The sequence below is a fragment of the Poecilia latipinna genome, unplaced genomic scaffold (assembly GCF_001443285.1).
Source record: "Poecilia latipinna isolate Pla-1442-1.1 unplaced genomic scaffold, P_latipinna-1.0 Scaffold868, whole genome shotgun sequence".
NCBI classification, from domain to species: domain Eukaryota; kingdom Metazoa; phylum Chordata; class Actinopteri; order Cyprinodontiformes; family Poeciliidae; genus Poecilia; species Poecilia latipinna.
This window is the reverse complement of record NW_015113484.1, coordinates 42,577-58,565: the sequence shown is the minus strand read 5'-3', so window position 1 is coordinate 58,565 and position 15,989 is coordinate 42,577. Positions and strand designations below refer to the sequence as shown.

Here is a 15,989-nt window from a genome sequence, read left to right as displayed (position 1 = left end):
TAGATCTTTTGAATAAAAATAGCGGAAATATGTTATGAAATATATGCAGTTTTCAAAAAAAAAAAAAAAAAAAAAAGAAGATAGAAATAATTACAACTGCTATAAAGTGACACGCTGCTGCACTATGTTAATTCTTGAGATGTAAATAATTAAAAAATGCTGTCTAGGGACTTCGGCAATTATGTGGAAATGCAATTGCACACATTATGGTGCGCTAAAATACATACTCCACTCTGCTTGATGAATAATGTGCACTCGTATATTAAGAGCCCGGATGGCGGTGGATAGACTCTGGAAAAGTAACCTGAGGGGGAAGAAAGATGGTGCAATATATGCTGATTAAAAGACGTTTTCGTGGTAATTATTTAACTCAGGTGGCCTTATTTACAGTGACGGCAGCTGTGAGCTCTTAATGTTTTCTAGTATGTGGATATTTATTAACAAGCTGTCTTTTTTTTTCTAATAGTAATAAAAATTCAATGATGTGCCGTATGAACGCCAGTTCCAGTGTGACACCAGGGCTGAAGCAAGAGTTAGTTCTCAACAGCTTCCATCTGCTGTATTCTGAATTGCTGTTGAGGATCGCATGGCGGGGAGACTGTTTATCTACAGAAAACACAATATTTATCTCAGAATCTATGCAAACCAACGTCCTAATGCTATAAGTCTAATTCGAAATCGCTTGCTTTAGCTACAGTATGTGTTTTCTCCGGGCTCAGACTGCCGGCTGGCATATCCATTCTGTAAGTCATACTCGGACCCATAAACACTCCGTAAATGTGAGTTACAGTCACCGTTTCAAGCCAGATTTTCCAGTGCCAGCTGGGGAAATTAAACCACAAACAGTGTTTATTAATGGAGTCACAATCAGAGTTTGTAAATTCACCTCAAAAGAGTAAGTATAAGCAGTTCTGTGCGGCGTGTCTAGCCCTCTCTTTAGCTTGCGAGAGAGACAACAAGCTTATGCTACACCTTTCCTAGTCGCTAAAGCTCACCTCTTTATTGCTGCTCTCTAAATTATGCAGCCTGAAAGTGAAACTAACTTATTTATACACGTCGCTTTGCAGGAACCCGCCCCTGGTGTGATTCTGTCCTCTGGCCCGGTAATGCATTGGTGGCACTGCACTGCTTGTTTCAGCTTCTCAGGTGAGCGGTTCGGGGCTTAGAAACGGAAAACGAAATGATGCTAAATGCTCACTGGTACCGGTGTGGCACTGGAACAGCTTAAGTGGAAATCCCTCTAAAAGGAAAACAATGTTCTCATAAATAAATTATCTAAAACTTAAACCAAAACAATTTGTGAAACCCTGAGAGCAGAGCAAACTGCTGAACACAAGCAGGGGGTTGTTGACTCTTCTCTTCTTGCACACCGGCTCACTCCCTGCGTTGCTCATGAACTTGTCTAATCTTTTGTGCGATTTGACTAAATAAGATTGTGTGACTGATTGCAGTCATGCAATCTGCAGCTTTGCAAATATTGTGAGAGAGAATATAAAAAAAAAAATAAAAAAAAAACAAGGTTCTCTGTAAAGTGTTCTTTGTTTATTTCCACTGAAATGTCTTCACTACACTGAGTGGCTACTAACTGTAGCCATGGTCACATTTCTCTGATGTGACATACTGTAAGATGCAGCAAAATCCTACAGACTTCCTCCAAATCTTTTGAAGAAATTATGCCAGCCAGTGTAGAAACTTGCAATGCAACATTCACATGTTTTAAGTACAATGAAAAAAAAAAATACATTTTCTACGCTCTTCTAAGGTAAGAAAACGAGATCTTGATAAACCATTTTCAAACATTTTTCTTTGTATCTCACACAAGACTGGTGTGATGTACCAGATTCAACTGTAAACTAAGCAGACCTGTTTTGGAAGAAAATAGTAAAAAGCCCGGTTGTATACGTGTGAACAGCCTTAAGCTACGACTTTGTTGAAGCGTATTTTCACTCTATTTCAGCGTTCAGTCTTCTTTGGTAGGATTGTATCAGCGTCCCAGAGCTTTACTTATGAATATTTGATCGCTCTAATTTGCAGAAGTTCTCCAAAGCGAATCAGACGGGGGCTGAGCGTGCAGCTCTCTTCCGGAACCCTTTCCTATCAGACTTAGTTCTGAACTCGGCTGTGCGATTCTAAAACTAATTTTCCTTTCATGAAGAACTTCTCGGTTAGATTTGGATGTATGCTTAAACCCACTGCGATACTGGAAATTACCGGTATCTTCATCTTCATCCTTTTAGTGGATGCATGATTAATCCAGGTCAGAACTTGCATAATTCATAATTTCATTCACCTGTACAAAAAAAAAAACGCAAAAAAAAAGGCAGTCTGGCAGCATGATGCAGCCACTACCGTGTTTTGCTGTGATTGTCTTTTATTGGTGATTTATTCTAATTTGTAGACCGTCTAATAAAATATATAGCTTTATAAAGAAAACAGTAGAGTATTACCACATGCAGAGCAAATCCAGGACTTGAGAGAAATGCATAAAGATGAGACAAAAGTGAGGATATAAATGAGCAAATGTCAGGTAAATGTCGGTAAGACAGCTGATTTTATTTCCGGTTATTCAGAATGCTTATAACTGCTGGCGGGTTTAAACTCAAGCAACCCATTGTGTAAGTTTTAAACCTTTACCAAAGATTTTTAAAAAAGTCTTTCACTGAAAATGCTTTTGATTGCACGCTGAATGAACAAAAAGTCTCCCAGGCTGCAGAACTCTGGTCTAATGAAGAGCAGAGCTCTCAACACGTCACCTCTGCGCTATGAAACGGTGCGATAAATGAAGCAGGAATGGACGCCTGCAGTGTGTGAGCCTTTTTGTTCGTTCAAAATTCTCATTCTTCACCCAAGCACCTGCCCAGAGTGTTTTTTTCTTTTTTTTTGTGGAAACGTGTACACGTCTCTCGTCTCGGTGCACATCGTGATTACTCTTGTCAGATATGAGCCTCTATCACGGTGCGAAACACAAACGCGTCTTTGAACGACGACCCCCCCCGCGACCGTTTACCGTTAGCTGTCACCGAGACCGATTCCTGTAGTCGTGACGAAAATGTCCGCTGTACCTTTTCCAGCTGGGCGTTCTGCTTGGACTTGTAAAGGACCTCCCCTACGGCAACAAACACCGAGAGCACAAGCCCTGCGGCCAGCACGATGAAGATCCCCCCGATGTTCTGCACTCCAAGAGCGCTCGCCTCTTTGCTCTCCTCCTCTGGACAGCCGTTGCCTCTCCACCACTTCTCCTTCATCATGTGCAGCTTCCCTTCCTCTTGGAGCTGAAGAATAGCTATTGTGATCTTGTCTCTGTATGGAGAGCCTGTGGATACAAACGGCACAATATGAGCCTGGCGAACATGTTTAAGAGTCTGGTATAGTCCCTCTTTTGTTTTGTGGGTGTGTGAAACACATTGAGACTTGTGATCATAAAAACCTGTCATGTTATTGTTGGCTTCTTAGAGGGAGTTTTTCTTTTTTTTTTTTTTGTAAGTCCTTCTTCAAATCCCGCTAATCCGTATTTTCACAGAGTGATTCCAAAATTCTCACTCATCTCTGCAGCGTGAGGATTATAACGTGCGGGGAGCTGGCAACAATAATTTGGCTTTTTTGTGCAGCAGAACCGCTGTCGATTTTGACAAATTAGCTGCTGTTCACAGACACTTTCATGCAACAGAAATAGCGCCTAAAAAAAAGAGAGAGAAAGGGAGAGAAAGAGGAACCCTGTGGGGCAAACATCACACGGTTCCGTATGTGTTTGGGATTATATGTGAGTACTGGAGATAAAAGTTCCACCATTGCTGTGTGTGTTTTTTTTTTCAGGCGACGGGGCCCAAATCCACGGAAAGTGGGTGAGAGCCAGACTTTAGTGACATTGAGGCTCAGTGGGTGCTGGCATGATCAAAGCTGGAGCAATTGTCACACAGCAGCCGAGTCGTGGTCCTCTCCCATCCACAGCGGAGCCACAGAGCGCACACCCTCTCTTAACCCCACCAAAAATAAAAATTAACACTTAGGCTGAGCCCTCACGCTTCCCGTTTACAGCTCTCAAAGCTTATTAGTCTATTTTCGTGATTACAATCTCATGCATAATGAAGCATGGTTTTACATCTCCATTTTAGACACTCGGCTCCGCGGATTACAAGCCGTGACTAAAAACAAATGTGTCCTTTTTTTTTTTTAAATAATAAATTATTTTTAAAAACGTTCTGTGCGAAACTCAAGGGAAATTAATAAAATATGGCTCCAGGTAGCTGGTAGCATCACTTTGTTTGTCACCCTGATACAGTTTAGCCTGTCAGCTCCTTTTTACTAATTCCCCCGCTGTCTCATCTATCATTTATCCATCATCATCCATCATCCTTTCATCTTCAGTCTCTGCGTTTACACTGACAAGAAAGTGTTGGAACAAAACAGAATATAACACTTTGTACCACTGAAGTGTTTTTTTTTTTTTTTTGCAGCAAATTTATGATCTTTTTTTTTTTTCCCCCCGCCCCTCAGATGCTTAGCCTCACTTGTATGCATTCCGCACTCTGGAGCAAGCACAGGTCTCAAAACACATTCGTGTATATGCATGGGAGCTTGCATGTGAGAAGCATTTCTCCACTTCATTTAAAGATGAGAGATCCATCGAGTCTCCGAGTCCCCAGGTTCTGGCTCCTCTCATATTTCAAATGATTAATGATGGCCTAACAAAGCAGGCCTTGGATAAATGCTAATAGGATGGGTCCTTGGAGAGGGGGATACGGAGAGCGGGATCTGGGCAAATGGAAAAGCGTTGTTCCCGACACTCTGTGCATACACAGCTACCTAACAGATATTCAACACCCGAGGACATCCATCATTCTTACCACTGTCTGGCCTCAAGCATTAATAGGATCACAGTTTAAGTCGATAGCGCAGAAGATGACGCATTTCAGTTTTTTTTTTTTGGGGGGGGAGAAAAAAAAACACGTTTGAAAGCTTTGAGAAGCAGCAAAAGGTTAAGATGTAATACGGGAGCTGCTTTTGTCTTAAAGCTGCAAGAGCTTTTAAGTTAATGTAACAGCTGAGGTTTTCACAGAGTGTGGAGGAAAGAAATGAGGACAAAGGCACGGTTCAAAAAAAGAAAAGGAGGAAATAACTTCTATTCTTCAGTTGAACTAATAAAGATATTAACTATCTCACAACCGCTGAGGAAACATTCTGATGGCTGTAATTTGCCTATTGAGCAATGAATAGCAGAGTAAGAGGCAGAAATGTGTTAGTGGTCAGTAATTGCTTTGAGATTGAACGTTTTGATTATTAACTTTTATGCATTGTAGACCGATTTGATTTTATCCCTACACTGCATTGCCACATGAAGAAAAAAAAAGACGAGTGAATCCATCTTCTGGCTCAATATGTCCATCTCAAGGGCGTCACTGTAAATATTTCTGCACTTACACAGTCACAATGGGGATATATTTCATTGCATCTCTTTAGCTTTCCCATCACCACGGCGATCACTGCATCCCTGCAGATTCATAACTGGCCTAGACTCAAAGACATAAGTCAGGCCCAGATGTGGCCAGCCAAGAATGATTCTCTCTGGTTTGATGACTTTCGTATCGCTGATGATAGGCGCCGCTACTGCAGCTGGTAAAAGTGTCCTCTGTGGCCTTGTCGTGACCACTTTAACCTCTGTGATGCTGGTCCTGGATGAATTTACAGCTTCTGGCTAGCGATGTTATGGCTTTAATGTGTGTGTGCTACTGGGCTCTAGTTATCTGGTAACAAAAAGTATATTTTGAAAGATGGACTTCCTCTGTTTTATTCCAGAACACAAACTGGCTCAAACCGGCAACTGAAACACTCATTTTAATCTTCTTCTTAAGTGCTCTTTGTTATCAAATGATCAAATTTGCAAAAGAGATTACTGTGTCTTGTCAGCCAGTCATGCTCCAGGATCTATTTCACAATTTTCTCACCTAACAACCACAAACGCTTGTTTCATATTTAAGTTATGACCAACGCAAAAATAATGCAACCTTGGGAAGTAGAAGGAAATGACACAGCTTTGGCTGCAGTCTTTAGATTTGTGTTTCTACCTTTGCACATCTAAAGCGTGGGAGTTTTGCCATTTAAAAAGGGAAAAAAAAAATTAGCTCAGGCTCAGTCACAGTTGAGGAAGGAAGTCTGTTATGGGGTGCCGTTTGTAAAGTTACACAATAAAAAAAAAAAAACAACAACAAAAAACAGCAATAATTTGCCTTATCCCACCTGTTACAGAGAAAGAAAAAGAAGGGTGTTCACTTTTCAAAGGCATATTTTCACCATGTTATGCGTACATTTATATCAGAGTACCAAATTAAATATTCAACTAACCCTAAAATAAATAAGAAATAAATTTACAAACTAAATATTTAGCTTTCAAATTAAATATTTAGTTAGGAAGCTAAATATTTAGCTCCCAACTAAATGTTGAAGTCCGAGATAAAAATGTAGCCTGAAAGCTACATATTTACTTTCCAAACTAAATATTTAGCTCTGAGGTGAATATTTATCTTGTTAACTAAATATCTAACTAGCTAGCTAAATATTTAGCTTGTTTGCTAAATATTTAGCTAGCTAGCTAGCTAGGTAGCTAGCTAAATATTTAGCTAGCGAGGTAGCAAGCTAAATAAATATTTAGGTCCATGCTAAATATTTAGCAAATAAGCAAATTGGCTTGTTGATAAGCGAAAGTGTAATACCAAAATAAAAACTGGGTTTTGACAGATAAACTCCGCCGCTGCCAGGACTGAATCGTTGCTCCAGTAACATAGTTTTTCAGCGATTCTGTATCTCTCGACATGTCCAACTTGTTAGATGAAAACACAGGACGTTCCATATTTACAATCTGTGTTACATCTCCTTCTACTTCACAATCATGCTCTACTTTGAAACAAAACACGTAGCAGGTGCAAAACGGTCAAAAGAAACAGGATGTAAGGTTTCAGGTGATTTACCCATAGGTGTTCCAACTCCATACGCTTTGGAGTCTATGAGGCCTCCGATCTGTGTGAGGTTGCAGTTGCGCTGGGTGACAAACTCAATAGTGGTGGACTCCATAAGGAAAGCATAATCAGAGGTCAAAACGCGTTGGATGCCCTCCTCCACACTCTTCACCATCACAGACTGCCTCCTGCTGTTCATGAACTCCCACATCTTATCATACGTAGAGATCTTTGTCTTCTGCAAAAAAAAAGAAAAAAAGAAAAGAGGAGAAAGGTCGTCACAATCTGATCTCTTGATGTGTTTTAAGAAGGATAAGAAACATTATTCTATCCAAGTATTTTTTGTGGAAAAACAACAGAAACTTTTCATTAACTCTTATTAGACAAAACACATAGCATTTTTGGTGTCCTGTATTTAAAAGTTAGAAAATAAGTATGATTGGTAAAAATAAATAAATAAATAAATAAAAATCGTTGCCTTGTTTAATATTATGTGTGGCACATCCAGGAAATATTCAGGCTTTTATTTTTGATTGATGCCAATTATCTCCATATGGCGCTGTGTAAATTAAACGCTGAGCTGCTTATAAGACTGAATATCAATGCAACATGTTAGTTGACAGTCAGATGCAATTAATTACCATATTATTGAAAAGTTTATTTCTTGAGCAACTTAACTATAAGTAAAACGCATCATAGATTACACATGTGGATGCTTTATGTTTCAAGACCTTTATTTCTGTAATTTTTTAAATGATTTTCTGCATAAAAGTAATGAAAACATGACTTAAGCATGACGTATTGCTGCACTGCATTTACTGTGAGAGTTGAAACAAGAATATGGGAACGACATAACAACCTTATAGAAAACTGCAGAAAACTAAAATGGCCAATTTTCATGACAGCTGCAAGACATTAGCAAAGCTTTCATGAATGACACATCCAACAAAGTTTGGCTTTGTTTAATAAGTGCAAAGGTTAGAAAAGATAAACAAACCCAAAAAACTGGTGAAAGAGGCAAAAGCACCACGACCTTTCAACCCTGTATTGACTAAAATAGTGACGCCACGATACCGCCGAAGTAACGAAACCCTACCTTGAAGAATGTCATGGTGGCACCGTCCTCCACCAGTCCGTACAAGATTTTCGTTTGCTTAGCCAGGTCGTCGGCGGAGTCTATCGGCGACTCCATTCGCTCCACAGTGAGGAAAGCAGCTAAGTTGGCTGTGTATGACGAAATGATGATGAGGGTAAAAAACCACCAGATGCCTCCGACTATTCGAGTTGACAGGGCCTTGGGCATGAGCTCTGAGCCTGAGGTGAGGGGAAGTGGCAGGAATGAGTATCATGCTTCAAAACATGTTTGTCTCATTTACGATACTAATCTTCTCATCATCATGTAGTAAAGAAAAAAAAACGAAAAAAAAAACACACGACTGTATCAATTAAACTTGCTTTGAGAACTCCGAGTTATTTTTATTTTGTTTTAGCTCGAGTACGTCTGCAACTGGTCTCAACAGTGTATATCACTCAAGGGACCTCTGAACACCAGACGATTTCAAACACTTCAAACAAGCTAAATTATCTAGAAGCGAATCCTTTAATTAATTCAAGAGAAAGCCAAAAGTACTGTCTAATACGTCTGCTGGGAGGAGAGTGTTTGCATAAATCAACGATTTCAAATCAAACACAGTCGGTATCGATTGTTCGGAACAGTGTAGAGAGGCGAGAGCCAGAGAGTCATGCACCCAAGGTAACCTCACATCCTGACTCCACACCCCGCTGAGCTCAAGGTGCTGAGAGGCCATTGGCAAGAGAAGAGGAGGCTGGATATTGGCAGTTGTGTAATCACAGGCTTGTAAATCTCCAAAGTATTAAGGTTAGTGCTGCCGTCACATAAACGGTGTGTTTTAAGTTTTCCGCCGAGCTGGGCCAAAACACACACCATAAATTATTCAATAAAACTTTAGAGATAAGAGAAAAAAAAAAAAAAAACACTTGCAGCAATTGAACTAAGCTCCAGGATTTCAAGGATTGGTGGAAAGAGCAGATGGAAACTGTAACGTCGGAGCCTTTGTAAATTAATTGAGTGTAAAACAGAGACATAAAAACAAAAGCTTTTAAGAACGTGTGAAATGTGCTCTACTGTTTCTTTGATGTGACATGAAAGATTTATTTTTTCTTTTCTTTTTTTTTTTGCTCTGAAAATCAAGTGGCAGAAAATATATTTCCAAGTGATTCAGGCCTTCGGTTGCTTTGCCAATTTGATTCTGAACGACAACATCTAATTTTGGAGTTTACTTTATGGAGAGCGAACATTAAATTTGATGGTGTCGTCATTCTACATCTGTTACCTTTCGTGATTTATTGTAAAAGAAACCATTACGTGCCACCTAAGCACAATGTCAAAAGTTTTTCGTAGCTCTAGTGCAACGTCCTAATATTGAGTTTATAGAGCTCGGTATATTTCTTAATGCCCCCCTCCCCCACTGTTCTGTTGTTTGCTCAGATGCTGCAAAAAAATAAATAAATAAATAAAAATCCAGCATTGGAAATTATTTGGACAAAAAAAAAAGTTATGGTAGAATGTGTGCCACATATTGAACAGTCTTAAAGTTTGGCATGAAGAAAAAAAACACTGAAGTATGTTGCATTTTTCAATAGTTTACATCGGGTAGACAACATAATTTTGCACAAAAGGAACCCCATTACTATAATATCCCAAAATTAAATCCAGTCCCAACAGCCTTCATTGGTCACTTAATTACACCTCTTTATGATTTTACCTCTGCATTTAATACAGCAGTCCTGTAAAGGTGTAAGAGGCTTGTTGTAGGACATTAGAGAACAAATAAATCAGCTGTGAGAGGATAGCTGGACAGAGATGTGCAGCGCTAACAACACTTACAACATGAGAACTGTAAATGGTAAGAGCATGGCAAAATTACAAATCTAACTAAACCTAAACTAACAGGCTAAGTGAAGTACCAATTAGGCTCATAACAGCTCTGGGGGTGGAAGAATTTGTTGACATGACAACTACAAGTAATATCCTCTCCAAATCTGACCTTTATGAAGGAATGGAAACAAATAAGGAGTTAAGTTCCAAAAGCAGTTCGCCGGGAAAAAAACATCAAATACATCATTAAAAGCAGTTAGCTTTTAATGAGCAAAGCTCAGTTAGGCTGAGCTTGAGCTATTTTGCAGAGAATAGGTAAAAAAAAATCGGTCTCCAAATGTGCAAGGTTTGATCAGAGCCAAAGGTGGTTGTCTCCAAAGTACTGACTTGAGCACTGAACACGCATTTGAAACTTTTATTTGTTGACATAAAATGTGAAAAACATTTTATGTTTTTCCACGTTTACGCCCCACAATTATCTACAATTTTGTGCAGATTGTAAAATATCAAAGGTTTATTGATAGTAACGCCTTTACTCTGGCACCCTCTAATTTTACTCCAATTTTGCCACAAAATATACATTTTGTGACAAAAATGTATATTATATTATTTCAAAACGTAGTTTTTGTCTGTGTTTACAAAAAAAGCTGCCAAGCGTCCTTTGACGTCTCTTTCTTTTGCGAGTGGCCTTTCAAAGCGTCCAGCCCTCAAGGACAGCGGGGCGCAGAGAGCTTCAGCTCCCCAGAGCAACTGTTGCCACAGGCTGAGGCAAATACCTTGCTGCATGAGAGCCCCGACTCCGAACCAGAAACTATTGAGCAGTGTGAAATTGTTTTCCACTACATCGGAGTCTGGGTTGCATGGATGCGGGTTGTACCACTCATACGGGCTAAACCTACAGGAGAAAGAGCAGAAAGACATACCAGTCAGTAATAAAGAGCACAGAACACTGAATTCCCTGATGCAAATCAAGGAGAAAATAATACTTTGAAGCAACGGGAATAAAAGAATTGGAAATGTCTATTTATTTTTTGCTCTTAGAAAACAGCGTTCCTGCACAAAGGAAGGAAAATCATTCTTGTTTTCATTGAAATCAACAGATCGGCATAATTAAATGCCATCGGATTCTTGTGGAGCAGATCAATAAGCTGAAATAACACTGTCACTGATGATAATGTCCCAGCGCATGATGATATTGGCCATCATCGCCGCTAACCTTACTCCGGAGGATTTAAATGTTTCCTCAGCAGCTGCAGTCACCGTTTGTCTGCAGATACAATGTGTTCCTCTCTTTCTTTCTTCCTCTCACAACAGAGATCTCATGTGTTCTTCCAAGCAGCTTGTTCTTGTTCTCTCAGCCGCACCCCCCAATGTTCCCCCCAACCCTCGATGCTCTCATTCTCTTTTCATTCTAACAACCAACTGTTTTTTTTTTTTTTTTTTTTCCCCTTTTTTCCCCCCCCGGGCTTTTCTTCCCCTATGAACCTCCCCCTTTTACCCCCATTCATCTGCTGCCTGTCTTGGTAGATTGTTGGTGTCTCCGGGTCACTTGTGGACATTTCCCATTTATTATCCTAACCAAAAGTGGCATGGCATTAGCACAAGGTGATTGGGTTAGTGTTAAGCATGGGGAACTGATTGAGTTTGTGCTGAAGTGGTTGATAGAGAGAACATTGCTTATGCAGAGTCAAGGGGTCCGTCAGGTAATGCTGTTGAGGGGCTTTTTCTGCAACTTAGTGCATGCTAATAAGCCTGTGGCCATGTCTTAAAGGCTTAGACTGTTTAGAAAAGTGATGCCAATTTGTCAGCTGTGGCTTTTAGAGATGCAGGAGGAAAGACACATTGCTTGGATTGTTTGGACGGCTTGTCTGGGCGAAGATACTTAATGACAGAACGCCATATCAAGCAGCTTAACTCAAAACTGGCTTTTACGAAATCTTGCATGTATAAAAGGGTGACAGAATAAGGTAAAGATAGGGGCGGTGATATGGATTCGCTCTCTATGTATGTACATATAAAGTGCAAGAAGTATTTTGCATTTTGTTGTGAAATTACAGACTTTGTGACAGATATATGTGACCGGCCAACATAAAACAACATATAATTATAAAGTGGAAGGGGAACGCAATGCTTTTTGCGTTGGAAATGAATACTCCACATCATCCTTGCACACGCTGGCCTCTCGGTGAACAACGGTGTTTTGCTGTGGGAATGCTTTTCTTTCATCAGAGAAAACTAAGCTGTTCTGTGTTGATGGGAATAGTGATGGAGCAAAATTCAGGGTAATCTCGAAAAAAAAAAAAAAAAAAAAAAACTGTAAGAGGCTGAAAAAGACTTGACACTGGGGAGGAAATTCATCATCCAGAAAGAAAGTGACTCTGAACTCAGCCAGAGCTTCGATAAAGTAGTAAAATGAAAGCATATTCATATGACCTAGAGAATGACCCAGTCAACTTCCAAGATCAAAATCAAGGATCTTTGGCTCGACTTGAATATCAATGTTTGCAGATGTCCTCCACTCAGTTTGACTAAGTCTAAGCTATTTTGCAAAGAAGAATGCACTGAATTTTAGTCTGTAGATGTGCAAACACGCGGTCGTAATTGAAGTAAACAGTGGCTGACAAAGGAAGGCTCAATGCGTATGCCTGATGTGTCAAACCGTCCAGATTTTTACTCACAAAACTTTTTGAAAAAACGTGTACAATTTTCCTTTCGCTTCCTCGTTGTGCGTTACTCTCTATTGATTTATTTAAAAAAAAAAAAAAAAAAACCCGAATCCCTACAAAACATACAGGACTTTATAAAGGTGGCGAAACGTGAAAAGGATCAATGAGCATGGATATGTTTTTTTTTTTAAAACGCCGCATGAAGGCCGCAGTGCTTGTGCATTAGTTTGATATTTAAGGAAAGCAGTGTGTAACACATCCTCAGGTGAATCAAAATGTCAATGCAGGACGTGACCGGACTGTGTCAGCAATAACAGTCTGTCCACAATTACAAAGTGAGGGATATTATGGAGGGGTTGCAGTGCATAAACCTCTCATTACACAGATGAGTGCACATTTAAGACTTCAGTGGTGCAAAAAAAAAAAAAAAAAAAACACAGGTGATGGTCTGCAGAGATGTGGAGGGAAGAAAAAGTGATTATTCCCGGTGAGTCATCTTTCACTGGGAGGAGGGGAAGGGAACTTGAATGCTTGATGCTTTGAGAGCATAATGCTGGCATGGTTTGCTTTTACTTGTCCCTTTAGAGGAAAGTACCCCCACAAATCAATAATGTTTATGTAACCTGGTGAAATTTTTCAGTCTTATTGGATTTCCATTTTTCTAAACCTTTTTTTTTCTCTTTTTTTTGGCTCTAAAAGACTTTATTCATGCAAACATGTCGCTGCAGGCTGTTTGTTGCATTGTATGTCTGACAAACAAATCCCGAATCTGGAAATCAGTGATGAAACAAAGTGAAAGGCTATTGCGTGAAAACTGTGGATACAAATGCAGACATGTCATTTGATGTCACTTTCATCTTTTTCTTTAATCATGCTTGGCTTATTAGCTATCCGATTTTAGATGCATTTAGAATGCAGCAACATTTCTGAGATGTTGCCCTTCCTTGGCAGCTTTTTGCATTTCTGTCCCCTTGAGAATCATTTGTGTGGACATGGCGGTGATGACACACTATAATTCTTCCTGTCAACACCATCAGGAAGCCTGATTTACTGGAATGTCAATGAGCTCCGTCTCCTTGGAACCACAGGCAACGGTAATGACACAATGGCCTTGTGCAGCTAAGTGGGTTTCAATTTGTTTGCCTGCACATGCTGTTTTCCTCCTCTTTCTCCTTCTTCCGTTCACTGACTCATTCCTGTTGCTGCGAGAACCTTTATAGCCGCGCAGGTTCTGCAGAAGCGCCTGCGCATTCGCGTCGACCGACGCCGTCGTCACATCCATCTCGCAGTCAAACAGTTATGTGGCTCTTCACAGTTATTACTTATAATGTGAAGCTGCAGCCCGAGGCAGACCGAGGGCGACGTAAGATGTATGCAGACGGCAAGGTTGCGGGGTGTAGATCTATAAAATGCACACTTGATTGGATTGTGTTTGTGTCTGTCAGTGTCTACATGTGTATTCTGAACGTGTGACGGCGGCTCTGTACGACCTTTGCCTGTGGCTGGCCTGTATTCCTGCAGAGCAACATCGTGCACACCAATCAGGGGGCGGGGGGTCGGAGGGGTGTGGAGTGGATGTGGTACAGGCAGACGTAAGGTCACCTCCTCAGAATCAGCTCATGGGACATGTCGAATTGCAAGCTGAATCTTAAGAGAACTGTTCCCCGTCTTATTTTTTTCCCCCCTTTCTTTTCACCTGTCCTAACTATATTAGCACAAAACACGCTCCCTCCATTACCTTCCTGTTGGATTCAATTTCTCGCACCGGGCTTATAGATTTGTTGTCTTTCCCACCTCGCGCCAAGTGTAAATGTTGTCTTGGTGGGGGTCTTAGAAACTGCAGGCACCTGAAGCTTGCTGCAAAGACGTCCGAAAAGCGCTTTAAAAAAAATAAATAAATAAAATAAAAGCTGCAAAAAAAACACAGTAAGTCGCACAAATGTGTCATGAAGCGTTTTCAGTCATCCATTCTTCAGGAAGGTGAGGTCATGTTTTGTCTTGCCAATTTTGTGATCTGAGAGAACGTTATTTATTTTGTAAGTAAATAATAGCACCGATCAATTCAGCCGCAAACAGAGGTGGAAGAAACCACTGAGCGAAATGTGTTTTTTTACCCCCCTTTTCTTTTTTTTCTTTTTTTATTCCTGAGCTTTGAAATGAGATAGCTTACTTAGTCAAGAAAAATGTGTGAGTAAATTGAGTCAAAGACACAAATCCCCAGTGAGATTGAGGTGTTTAGTGTTTTATTGTGCAAAACTGGGACTTCATAAGCTCACTCCACTCACTCTATTTGCAGGGGATTAAAGAAAATAATATACCCTGCTTTTGGGGGGATTGTTTAATCAATCTGGCGGCTGTGCAATCAATACCACAATTATGAGAAAACCAACTCAGCGAACTGCAGAGAACACTGTATTTCAGATCGGACTGCATATTTATAGTCCGGTGGAAATAACCAGGTATATTTTTGCATGACTGATGTGGTATGCGATGAACATAACGCATAGCATAAGCAGAGAAAAAGAAGGTGGTAATTTCATGAAACTACAGAGGGCTTGTTTTATTTGAACCAGAATACATTTTTACAGTAATTTTATGGTAATTACTTACCCTGGCCAACTGCAGAAACAAATGCTCGTAATTTGCATATTCTGAACTAACTTAGGTGACAGTTGCTGCTTTCCTCTCGTGTGATCATTTTGCCGGTAACATTCACTGAGATATGCATTAAACCCAAACCTCTCAGGATGAAAGGAGAAGAGCCCTAGGGTTAACACACATCACACTGCATCAGCTATGCATCAGGAATTTAAGTGTGAGAGGTTCATCAAGATAGCGTAAAGAACCGTCCTCCAACACATTTCTTGCCCTTGATCAGGAGATATGGCAGCTGCATTCACAGTAGCAGCGTTTGTGCAAAGGCACCTTGCACGACATGAGCTCCATTCACAGACCACACTAGTGTAGGTCTTAGTGTATTTAAGGCAAATAATTTGTCCTCAAATATCTTTTATCGTAACTACAGATAAAAAAAAAAAGAAGGCATTTTCCTGTTCCAGGACAAAGTAACACCTGTATGTCAGGATAAAAGCCAGACAGGTTGACGGGAAGAAAATTGGTAGGAGGGATAAAATCAGAGGGATTGACATGTTACCTGGCTATGACAAACAGCACACAACTGACACCCAAGCAAGCCAGCAGAATATACATCCAGATATCCGGTGAGAGCGGGTTGAGGAAAGAGAAGACCCCTGGATTGGTGCCGTTGGGCTTGCGGTATAGGATACTTATCCCCAGAGTCATGAAGGGCTTTGAGAAGTCAATGACCTTCTCCCTGACGTAGGTGATGGCCAGAGGAGCAACAGCAAGGTCTGCTTTCTGCAATCAGAAAGTAGAGTTAGCTTCGTTGGGGGGGGGGGGGGGGGAAAAAAGAAAAAAAAAAAAAAAAAAAAAAAAAACAATGGGAAAAAAAAT

At 40.3% G+C, this 15,989-nt stretch overlaps 1 protein-coding gene across 2 annotated transcripts in view; it reads right to left on the bottom strand.

Moving 5' to 3' along the window:
* The window catches only part of LOC106957039 (glutamate receptor, ionotropic, kainate 2), a 63,945-nt gene that overhangs the window by 6,160 nt on the left and 41,796 nt on the right, over positions 1–15,989 (bottom strand). For both annotated transcript variants that reach the window (XM_015048211.1, XM_015048212.1), the window contains exons 9-13: positions 15,670–15,893; positions 10,626–10,744; positions 8,047–8,264; positions 6,963–7,188; positions 3,063–3,313 (exon numbers count right to left, since the gene is read on the bottom strand). In XM_015048211.1, coding sequence (XP_014903697.1) covers positions 3,063–3,313; positions 6,963–7,188; positions 8,047–8,264; positions 10,626–10,744; positions 15,670–15,893 — 1,038 coding nt within the window. The remainder of the gene's footprint in view (positions 1–3,062; positions 3,314–6,962; positions 7,189–8,046; positions 8,265–10,625; positions 10,745–15,669; positions 15,894–15,989) is intronic.